The 12,518-nt window shown below is 42.6% G+C and overlaps 1 protein-coding gene across 3 annotated transcripts in view; it reads right to left on the minus strand.

Annotated features, from left to right (window-relative positions):
- CCAR2 (cell cycle and apoptosis regulator 2) overlaps window positions 1-12,518 on the minus strand; it is a 405,097-nt gene that overhangs the window by 320,085 nt on the left and 72,494 nt on the right. Inside the window, exons 4-5 of one of the 3 annotated variants that reach the window (XM_086943620.1) lie at window positions 5,121-5,212; window positions 3,620-3,734 (exon numbers count right to left, since the gene is read on the minus strand). The exons of 1 other annotated variant lie outside the window; for it this stretch is intronic. In XM_086943620.1, coding sequence (XP_086799746.1) covers window positions 3,620-3,734; window positions 5,121-5,212 — 207 coding nt within the window. Of the gene's footprint in view, window positions 1-3,619; window positions 3,735-5,120; window positions 5,213-12,518 lie in introns of those variants that run through there. One more of the 3 variants, XM_086943622.1, reaches the window with a different exon arrangement.

Below are 12,518 nucleotides of genomic sequence, written 5' to 3' on the forward strand. Positions count from 1 at the left end.
GGGGGGTGTTAATGGATATTCATTGTTATGAATGTGACTTAAGATATAGCTGATACATTGATGGTGGCATTTGTCTCTGGGTGACAGAGATATGCATAATATGTGAGTTCACACAATAAAATCTGTTTTCAAAAAAAATAAGCCCATGTACACCAATAAGGGATTCCTGGACTCTCTGCACAGTGCGCCTCATTTTGGTACACTATATCAAAAGCCAGCTTTTTACAACTGCTCAGAATAAAAAAGCTACTGCATAACTACTTTCTGATGTTAGAATTTGCTCAAAGAGTTGCTGATTAATCTGTTCCAACCTCGTTCCAAAGATTGGGCGCCTAATAGAAGGCAATCAAAACTGTACTCCAAGGATTCTTAACCACTCATCACAAGATGAAAAGGAAGAATTATACAAGTTCTCATTAAAAATGTTACTCAAGTATGCAGCTTCATACAATTAAGAATTCATCCATGGGGTTCAAAAGTTTCAGAAGAGATTACCATAGCAATCTACAATCTAGCACACTTGACCGCAGGACTGCCTTTGATTCCATTCCCAGCGTTTCAGATTTTTTTTTCCTTTTGCCCTATACCTTTGACAGAATGCACTTTTAAGTGTTTCCATTTGCACACATTGTTTGAACTCAAATTTACGGGTGTGGCTCAAAAACTAATCTAGCACTTGCTCAGTCTTGGAGAGCAAGCCTCCCATAAGTAACTAAAATTCCATAAGTTGAACCCAACTCTGCAAGAGGTACCTGGCCATAGTTCAGGTCGACCACAGACCCTTGAATAATCAACAGACATTGCTAATGGGGTTCCCGTCCAGACATGCTTGTCCTTTACTGAAAACTAGTAGATGTGGGCATAAACAAAAGATTTGTGTGTATATGTACCACAGTGTGAACTAAATTGTCTACAGATAGTTTGGTACGTTCACTCTCAACAGTGTGAGCTTTCTCACACTATCCGTCAGCGTGCATCAAATTGGATCTGGAAGGTACAAGTAAAGTTAAAATTGCACCACTATTAAAATTACTGGCCTCTGTGCCTGGCTTTTCAGAAGATATGCTTATTTTGAGCAGATAGTAAAGAGGATTTCAAGAACAAATGATGATACAGCAGATGCGTGTAGGATACAGTGTACACCACAAAAAAAGTGAGACACAAAAATATCTGGAGAGGAGGCTTGGGACTATTTGCAACAAGAATGGTATTATTATGGACTTTTCTTTGAAAGATCCAAGAGTTTATTGTGCTATTTCCACTACCAATCATTCACAAAGTCTAACTTATGCATTTTCACACTGTACTCCCAACCTAGAACCTATTTTCAACAAGCGAACTAGCACGAAGTGCACATGGCATATCAAAACGAACTTCCCCTTTTCCACAACTGTCAGACTATAGCCCGATTCTGAATTGAAATATTTTGCAGAACGATCTAGTATTCTGTAGCTCCAACTGATTCTAGTTTTGCATATTCAGCTCAAAACAGAGCTTACAGTCTCTGTTGTAGGACTATAAAGACGCCAGATACAGTGAGGTTGCCATTTTCTGCCTCACGCAGGACCACTGATCACCCATGCCATTTAAAAATCAGAGGGTAATATTGAAGCACACGTTTCTTCACATCTTACTTGAGCCATAGGTTACAGATTGCCACCACATTTTCAGGTTTCTACTTGGTAGCTATGCAGTGAATTGTACTCTCTCGGTAACAAAGGCAGTGCCTGGGGCCTAAGACAAGCCACTACAATGAAGATAGTCATTGATGAACATTTACTTGACAACAGCTAAAACTTTATGGTGCTAAGATGGCAACACAAGCATCACTGGAGGCGCCCCGAATAAAATGACTGAAGGAAAACCTATGTTGTCAAATCATTTTTAAAACTTCAGGAGTGAAGATTTCATTTGCAGGGCAAGAGGGGTGAGTTCCAAATCTACATAGGAGCCACACAGAAAGCAGTCTCCCATGTGAACTGTGTAAGTTAGACACTTACTGAGGCAGTCTGATATTGCATGTCGACTGAGTCACATCTATCACCATCTGCATCAATTAAATAAGACCGATGTCTGTTATTGTAAACAGCCTATTTTAATTTTTTTTATTTACCTGCCACCCTTGCTCCCCCAGAGAAATTGCTTGTTGCCACCAAAGGTGCTGATAAAGTGCTTTCTGACAACAGAACTGCCTTCCGTTCAGGAGGATTTGGGTAGTACCACAGATCAGAGTTCATGCTAATGAATTTAGAGACTTCTTGGTCCTATGCCCTCTGCTACCCTGTGCTGGGACAATTAGGTCATACCCAAATGTGCCCACTGACCTGTTTGTCTGCCTGAAATACTAACTCAAAGCTGCAGTACTGGTCTAATAGCTGCACATTTCTAAACATACCTGCCTAAGAATTAGAGACAGAAAACACCAGGAAGAGAAGCTCCAGACCAAGTGAGGGAAAATGGACCTTTATTATTAATGAGAGGTGGTCTCTTACTGGATCATGCGAAGGGTGTACTTCTGGACAAAATGTGGTTTACTTCCAGATAACCAGGAAACGTTGTTTATTTTAATAATCCTTTTTCCCCTAAAGCCACACTTAAAGAATACTGCTAGGTTATCTCTTAGAGAATATACCAATCAATGTAATGCCAGAGCTGTCTCTTGCTGTATTAAAAAAGGTATTTGCCCATATTGTGCTATAACAATTTGTGTTTATTAGCATTCTCAGTAACTTTTAGGCTTGGCAAAGCAGAGCGCAACCCTCTATGGTTTGTGTAATGTTCAGGGCAGCCTATACTGCTTCTTTACATTTGCATTTTTAAAATGTTTGCTAGCTGCCTTACACTGCATTCTTTGCCTAAGTTTGGAGTTTTGGGGCCAGGCTTGTAGCAGGGCAATGAATAAACTGTCTAAGGTTATAGTTTCTTTGTTTCTTTGTGAGATTAGAGCCTTACCATCTGTTTTTTAATACTAATCAGTGTGGTTTCCTGCACCTCTGTTTTTATTAACTTGCTGTAGTTCTGAGTATTGCTAGAAAAGCATAGGCAACTGCTAATTATGTCACTTCGTAGTGCACTTCTCTCGGTTAGCTTCACTGTGTGACCCATGTTATTGGTAGTAGGTCTTTTTAGGGTTTGGTTTCCGTTGCACTAGTACTGAACTTCACTAAGTTTCTAGATGCAGCGCTATATAAATGTGGGGCTAGTGTCTTGCCATTTGAAGAACTGCCCTCTTTTCTCTCCAATTATCCGGGTACAGGCACAAGTCATCAGTACCAGTAAACAATCACGAAAGGTTGTTCTTTAATCCCCTGTAATTTCAATGTTCTATGCTTTAATACCGGTCAATGTCACACAGAGCCAGCGGCAGCCCCTACAAAGCTTACCTCTTGTTCTGAATTCATGTTTCTCAGCAATGTCGAATATAATTGTTTTGTTTCTTTCTAACTTTTTCCCGGTCTACACACTTTTTTTGTGACTGGTAACTTCTCATGCCAACAGTGTGTTATACCATTCCTCAAATAAGGGCTTGAAGAGTGGAATGGTGGTTGAAGAAAGCCTCAGACTGAAGCTAAAGGGTGATTTTGCAAGTCCCTCCTCCCCCAGAGGCCCACTAAGGTACCTGACTGGATAACGCCTGGATCTTCACCGCATTCCATGGGACGGACTGGTTGGGGTTGTACACGGCCTTCACCAGCACCTTCTCACCCACTTTTGGTATGGGGCCTTTCACAACACTAAGAAAAACCAAGAAGTGAGAGTGAGCATCCTAAGACTGGCACCTTTGCAAGGTTAAACAGTCTCATGACTATGCTGCAATGTCGGTAAGTGTGATGGTCCAGAGTGTTCCCAAATATCTGAAGACTGGGACCATAAAGATGAAATCATGGAGATTTACAAGGATGAAGTATGGAACCTCGAAATGACTCAATCAAGATTCACAGGGAGAGGACAGAGTCTTACAGAGCAACTCTGTTCATATGGCTGAATAATGCAACCTCAGACTCATGAAGGGTAAGAATAGGGATTCAGAAACTAATTTGCCCAACTTAATTAGGCTGCAGGATGGACTTCAGAAATACTCACTGAAGTTTATGATGGGGCAGACATGACTTCACACAACGACTCACTGATGTTCAAACAGTAAATTTAAAGAATCCACATTAACCCACTAATGCTCAATGGGTGATGGAAGGGACCTTACTAACAGACTCAAGGAGACTGGAAAGGTAATGGATAGGATCTTAAAGATCGACCCACTAAGGTTAATGCAAGTGACGGAAGGGTAACAGAGTATTACAAAGGTGAGAAATTGAGATTTACTGGCTGATCCAATAAGGTTCATAAGGGAGATGGATTGGGCCTTACAGAATGTTTCACTGACACTCAGGAGTCTGGGAGGCCTTGCTAGGCGTTTTAGAGCCGAAGGTACCCCGATACCTAAGTGCTAACCACCTAACATGCTAGTGACAAGCTAAGAAAATCGTACTCTGACTGGTGTATTCAGAAACGTTGTCAGGCTGAGCAGCTCCAACTAAATCATTTCCTTTCACAAACTTACTGGTTCTTTCACCCCATTATACTCTCTCTCTTTTAAGCCAGTCAGAGACTCATCACCCCTCACCAACAATTATCCTTTCTCTTATCCTTGAAGAATTACTTCTGCATACAGGCAAAATGTCCCTTGCTCACCCGAAAACACTGGTTCTCTCTTAATGTATTTACTTTCCTCTTGGCTGTTCCCTGGTACTCCTGTAACCAAACAGTTTACCTCCAATCTCTAGCACAGGTTTATCTGGTCCCCCATCTTCCCTAACTGGTTGCCACTTATTTCTGATTCTCTTCTATACGGATACACTCCTCCTCACAACCCTCACCTTATAGCTTTTTCTAAATGGTTCACTGGAATAGCAATGATTTTGTCACCTGCTCCTCCACTCAACTGCCTACCTTCCTTCTTTGCCCATTTACAAGGCCTCACAGACCCAGGATTTCCTCTCATTGACCTACTCACGCCGACTACGAAAACAAACTCTTCCTCGCCGACTGATTTTAATGTGAAGGCAGTGGGTGATTACTGATTATTTTCTTACTGATCTCTCCTTGCAAATTATCTTCCTTACCTAAGCTGGAAAAAGACCTCTTCATCCACAATTCCAAAGTAATCATGCAGACTTGTGACGATCCCGGTGGAGACTCTTTGCTTCTCTTCCATCTAGTGGAGGAAGGAGATATTGGGTGAGGGAGGGCGAGCGGACAGTGCCGTAATTCCTACTTTTTTTTTTTTTAATACAGTTGGGTGGCCTATAATCCATGCAGAACTTCCGTATGCTTCTAAATTGGTCAAACCACAGAGGAGTGGATCCTAACACCTCTGTTTGGTGAAGTAAACGTTCTATTGACTGAGCAAAGATCTTAATCACTTATGATGGGGAAATGCAGCAGGACTGGTTTGTTACAAACAAATGCTATATAACCTTCCACACACCTGGTTCTAACCTCATTTTTGTGACACTCCCATCTTGGGCACCTCCCAGTCTTCCCAAAGAACAATCTGTTTCTCATTATTAACTGAGTAAATGCTATCCGACGAAAATCAACTGACTTGCAATTTCAGAATAAAGTCACACAAGAAACATGGTATGAACCAGCGCAACAAGCTTGTGACCCTTTAATCATGAAATCCATTGATAAAACTATAAACAAAACACTATGGAAGCAACAGTCTGACAATAGCACTAGAACATCTACAACAACCCAGCTGGCATATTTCTGTCCTGAAAGTCTTTATCAGTATCCTTAGAGCAATTCATGAACCCTATAGAATGCTACATAACTTGAGAAGCACAAACAGCACACTCCTACTGTAAATTACATCCTCAGTTCAATCACATATTTTCTGTATGCAGTTTCAGTCCCACAGGGTGTCGCATGAATTTGACCATTGGATTGGAAACGTGAGCAGCACACTACTCGCGGACCCACAAGACATTCAGCGCAATATTGCCTTCAAGGGTGAGACATACCCAGATTTATGGGCAGCACCTGTCTGGCACACCAGTCCGCTTCAATATCTCACTCCAAAAATCTTAAAGCCTACGCTATTTTAGCTCAAATTCAATGCACAACCGACCTGTCCTACCAACAACTATAGTGGGTAAACGAACATACCAGCGCAAAAAGAATACTGCAAATGCACGTAAACTAGAATAATATGGCAGCCATCATTTGGCACCAATACCAATTCGCACATCTGGCAATTGTCTTCACTGCACTGACATAATACCACAGGACTGAGAATATTTTACACTAGGTTTCAATACCAACACACATTTTTTTGTGTCACACGAAAAACCATCTAAATCCTTAAATAGTACACTAGCATTTTGCATTTCAGAGATGAAGGCTACAGTAGCAGCAGACTTTTGTAGAAACATTCCAATTCGGAAAGTTAATTCAGCAGCTCTTGGTCTGTGCCACCCATGTTCTCAAAAGGCCTGAACTACTAGTCACTCAGCACTGCTTCTGTTGCCTTTTCAAGAGTTGTCCCACATGTGCGTCTTCACCACACAGGCCTCACTGTCCACTGCACACACTGGTGACAATACAAAGATCTCCCTTTTGTAGGACAGAAGGTGCAAGAAACCTCGTCACTGAGGAGAATTGCAAATGCTAATTAAAGTCCTGTCAGCTGAGAGCCAGCATGTCAATCTTTTCAACAGGGCAAAGACGGTTTGCGTTTAAGGAAGTCAATGTATTCTATGACAAGAAATAACTTTTTTTCTGGTAGAATAACAAATAATTAACAAGCACTGGCAAAGAGAACATGCCTGGCAGAGGCTGCCAAACTTGTGACTTTATCAATGCTTTATTCGTTTTGACCGGACCTTTGGCAAACTTTTATTGTTGGAGGGAGCTGCTGGGCTCTCAACATATGAAAATAAAATTGTCTAAAAGCAAAAATTGTTTTTGGGTCACAAAAAAAAAACAAAAAGCACACAGACATAGTCCCTGGCGGGGTTTATTTTGTATGCAAATATGCTCTTTGTAAAAGAGTGGAATGCAGTCACTCACAGTTCTACATACGACCAGCAACCTCAATTTGATCGGGATTCACGGGCCCTTTATAATTTGCCATATACCTTTCACACCTATTCTCCATGAGAAACAAATTAAATTAAACACAGCTACTACCTTTACCTACTGCTGAGAATGAAGAGCTCCTTAAAGCAGCCGAACTTGTGCACCATGGAGTTAAAATGAAGTTGATCACAGACAGCAACTAAACATACAAGGTTGTTTTCACCTATAGGCTGCAATTTCTTTTTCTAAAGAAATAAATGCAATGAAATGAGCTTGAAGGCAATAAATGCAAAGGAATAGAGTTTAAAGACCTGAAAAGGAGACTTCTCCTTTAAGTAATCAGCAGCTCACTTTGACAGAGGAGTAGTGTATTAACCCTTGAACTGCTCCCATTCCAATGAAATCACTGGGCAGCATGGTTGGCAGTTTATAACTTGAAAGAAAATCTCCATGATGAAGAACTAGGATTGTGGTCTTCTCCATCATAGGGTATAAAGAATGACACTACTAAGCACAGCACAGAATACGCAAAAAAAAAGGAGAGTGTCACTGAGAAAAGCCTACATCAAGACAGTAATGTGTGGGCTGGTGTTTGCAGGTGCTCATTATGTTAGAGGGACAAGAAGTCAGTACATGAGACAGGTTGTAAAAAACTCTACCTGTGACTACCCATTTGCAGAGGATCAGAGGCTGAGGCAGGGGAGCATGCATGCACACGTGCAAAGGTTTTTTTATTTTTTAAATGACAAGTTAAGTAAAGGTAAGCAACACAGGGACAAGAGATATTGTGCCCCAACAACCAATTTAAAGGCGCCATAGAGTTATGAAACAAAAGCTTAATCATGTAGGACTAGTTAAACTGTAACAATCCGCAACACTAGGCATGCGAGCATGCTGCTTTGTTCGATGAAGTTTGCTGGGGTTTTGTCATCATTCATCGAATGGTTCCTTTATTATACGTATGAGGAAGAGAACCAAATGTTGCCCTAATTGGGCCTCTGCTACACCACAGCATCAAGTAGGAGACCCCTGCCTTCCATTGGTTCATTTAAAACATACACAGCTCCTCTATACGGATGATGTGTTGTTTTTTATTACTGATTTGAACAGGACTGGCCTGAGGTTGTTGCGCATCATGCAGGTGTTCGGCAAGGCCTCTGGCCTTTATATGAATGACCGGAAATCTTCCCTTTGGGTTCTGGGCGGAGGGGGTGATCTTGGCAACTGGGCCTCTGCAGTACGGGTGGTACACGGTGGGATGAAATATCTGGGTGCGTTCCTCGCGGATTCGCAGCCGACTGCATGGGACAAAAATCTAGTGCTGGTGTGGAACAAGGTACGTGAGGATATTAAAACGTGGTCCCATATGCCTCGATCTATATATGGTCGCTCTGCCATTTTTAAGATGGTCTCTCTCCTGCGTCTCTTATATTAGCTACAAAATCATACATTTCCTATCTCCCCAGGATGGTTCCGCCAGGTCCATGCAGCCTTGGGTCAGTTTTTATGGGGTGGTGGGGTGGCTCTTCGTAATGGTTTCCAATCCACATATTGTGGAGGGCTTGCGACCTCCGAAATTCTCTCGTACTATATGACTTCGCACCTTTTGGTTCTTAATGAATGCTGGTATAGGCGATAGGTTGGATCCGGCGTATGCAGTGGAGAGGCGGCTCATGTGTGATCACTCGCTGCACACACTCCTATATTCCGCACCCCTCGGCTCTCCTTGCCGGTCGCCACACAGCTAATTTTTCGGATCTGGAGACAGGCCTTGCGGAGGATGGGTTGGTGGAAACGTTTGACCCGGGAGACCCAGTTGTGGCAGAATGGACGCCTGCCGCAGTTGGCGGCCTTGCCTGGTTTTTGTGGTTGGGACGCGATTGGGATCTCTACCTTGGGTGATGTTATGCGGGGGCCCGTGTTGAAATTGTTTCAAGATCTGCAGAGACACTTTAGTATGCCACGCACCAAATTTTGGAGGGACTGGAGGAGCTGGCAGACTTCAGCCCGGTGGAGCAAAAGCTTTCATGGGCGATTTGAGGGACCATAAGATCTCAAAAAAGGGTCAATCCCTTGTTATACATAGCTCCCCATCCCTGCAGCGTCTTCGTGAGGCGTAGGAGAGTGATGTGGGCCAGCTTGAGGAGGAGGACTGGGTGGAGGTCCTTGTCTCCCCTCGTGGGGCGGCCATTGCCATGAGCCTTTGGCTTATCCTGTTTAAATACCTCCAGAGTATATTTCAATAGGGTCAGGCTGTACAGGGAGGGGCTTGGTTGCTTCCCCGGTGTACCTACGCTGCATGTAGGAAGAGGGCACTCTACTTCATACCATATGGGACTGTTCCGCGCTGGTGCTGCTTTGGTGAGGAGTGATGACATGTGATGTGAGGGCATGCCTATCAGAGGTTTTGGGTTGGGACCTCCATCACTCACCTAAGCTGATTTTCCTAAATGTTATGGACGATATGGGGGTAATGTCTACAAGCGTCACCTTATGCTCCTGGGCTTTACCGTTGCCAAGCGTGACATTGGTTGAGCCTGGAAGGCGACAGTTGCGCCATCGGTCTAGGTTTGGAAGACCGGTCTGGATTTTGGTATGGGTTTGGAGGCTCCCATCTTTATAGCGAGGGGGTGTTCCCGTAAGCACTATAAGATCTGGAAGCGCTGGGCGGACTACCGGGGATTTGATCTGGAGACTGTCCCGGCACGTGGCTTGGGCTGGCTTTGATCTTCTCCCCCACTCTTTCTTTTTGTGTGGTGGGGGTTATTACGTGTTTTCCCATTATTTGAATGTATATTCATAAGGTGGAATAGAGCCCTTTTTGCTTGGTATTGTAGTGAGCGTAGGATTGATGCTCTGACTGTATTATTTGACTTTGCTTGGTTGGCAGTGCGGTCGGGTTGGGGGGGGTTGTTGGTTTTGTTTAATTTGAAAGTCCCTTCAATATTGCCTATTCAATTCTATATGAGAAACATTTCAAAGCCATGGTAACGTATAAGATGTTACGGAAGTCTCTGGGTTACAGAGCTCTGCTCTACGTGTTTTTTGACGAATAAAATAGGTTACAATTTATTTTTTAAAATTTTTTTTTTTAAACACAACTCCCCCACATCTCTTATCCTGTGCTGTGCTGACCTTGCTACTCCAGAGGTTGGTGCTGCAGTGTCCCCACCCCCTCCATCCTGTGTGGCCTGGGCGGCCATGGTAATTGGCACAATCAAATTTCTTTCACCAGCAACCATACGAGTCGGTGTGTTTACAGTTACCTCTCTGCCATCACCAACAATTGGACACCACAAAAGGCTGAAGTCCTGCAACTTTACGGCCCTGTGACTGAGTGGCCCCATATACCAGCAGTCCAAATGCACCATCAGCCCTGTCCAAACTGTCAGCACAGGCCAGAGTTACTCTGTATATAGCTTTCTCGTCTTACATTCGCACTTTCTCAAAATCATATTTTCTAAAACAGAGAAAGAAAATTAGAAATGAAAAGGTTGGAAGACAGATTGCCTATTTCAGATCTAGGCAGGATGTGTCCGTCATGGGCAGGCCTGACCAATTTAGTCCAATCATTTGTGCCCCCCAGTGTGTGCCCCTCACCACATTGCCTGATCCTCAGCACAATCATTTTGCCTCCCTATGCTTCAGTTCTCTCATCACCTCACAGTGGCTTGAGTTGCTGCTAGAGAAAGGTTGGGGCCTTAGGTGTGATTATCCTTCTGATGTAATACTTGACTAATTGTTGAGATGTAGATGACCATAAATTCTACTACAACTCAGTGGTCCAGTCTCTTCTAGTAGTAAAAAATCTTCTGAGTATGCAATAATTGGAGGACATGTATCTTGATAGAGATCACCTCCTGGGGGATAGATATTTTCTAGAAGGCAAAGGAATGCTGCTAAGGTGCAGAGAACCAAGACAAAAAACATGTAATACATAATTATGAAAAGTAACAGTTTTTTCTGTCATGAAAGATGACAATGTCTTGTCTCAAAGATCCTTTTCATGGGAGCAAGAAATACGAATTTTCCAAATGCGAGTGAGTTGCACTGTAAGTCAGCAGTAATTGTGGTCCCATTTTTCTGTTGTTCTGGCTCAGTGTCCTTGCATTTACATTCTGTTTCTTAAAATCATACAAAGGTGCAATCAATCCAAAATAAATTTAAGGGAAAGCAAAGAGAATAGTGTAAACAATCTCACTGGAGGTTAGTGACTGATTACATATGGAAGATTTTCAAGAAGCATCCCCACTCCCATATAATTTCACACCAGAGGAACCCAGTATCTCCAACTGCGTGACAAGTCTTCATCAAGCAGGTAAACAAAAAAGCCTGACTTTTGGAGGAGTGGAATCGCTTTATATTACGTCTTCTTGTAGCTTAAGTGTAGGGCCTTTATATACTTTTGGGTGGCAACATTTTTTACAACAATGTAAAAGTCTACATGTGACAGCATCCCCCCTCTCACCAACCTCAGCATGGTTCTTGGGTACACCGGAGCCATCCAAGATGCATGCTCAGAACGGCATGCTTTCAACGTAATATCCATCAACAGTGCAATATTTAAAGACGAGCCGGGAGGCCACAGTGTGCTAAACACATGACCTAGGACATTCACAAATTAAATGAGAATTGCTGGTTTCATAACCAATAAATAGCTGTTAAACTTGTTATGAATGTCAGTACGACCAAGGTGATGTTCTCTGGGTAGGCAGGGTTAACAGCTTGTGGTTTGTAGATGGCTTTAAAGTGAAACATATACAAAATAAATATATCTAAATATATTATTTACCTCTACTCTGAGGTGGTGGGCACACATGGATGAAGCTGCAATTGAAAAGACAAGTACCTGCGGGAGCCACAACAGATTCCATTCCACTTTTCGGGTGGATCAGTAGAACATATAGACTCTAGACTAATTCATTAGTAGACCTCTCCAGATCAGATGAGGTACACCCAAACTACGTTTTTATAACGAAATAGGTTTTGTGTGTGAAGCTATTAATTGTCTTGAATATCTAAGATATCTTTAGCTGGTGTCTTCTCAATGCACAGTAACTGTTAGGTCAGGTGAGCAGTGAAGACCGAATGCAGGCACTTTAATTCATGAATTTACTTAGTTTACTGCGATACTATTTTCATTAAATCGTCGTGCACCAGGAAAACAAAATGAGAATTAGTCAGAGGATTGATGGCACGTGAATGATCAGACCATGATCCTCACTGCTCCCAATTTTGTTTGCTATTTTCAATGCACTACTGGCAAAGTTCAAAACAAGCACTCACAGATTGCGAACAGTCTCAGCGAAAGGAGGGGCTGCAAAAGTGTGCTATTGTGTGGCAAATTCTACAGTTTTGATGAGACCTGTAAGATCAAACCTAATTGCTATGTTTTGAAGCAAATTATGTTTAGTAGCAGGCAATTACATTAACCACTC

This window comes from Lissotriton vulgaris, chromosome 11, assembly GCF_964263255.1.
Source record: "Lissotriton vulgaris chromosome 11, aLisVul1.2, whole genome shotgun sequence".
NCBI classification, from domain to species: Eukaryota; Metazoa; Chordata; class Amphibia; order Caudata; family Salamandridae; genus Lissotriton; species Lissotriton vulgaris.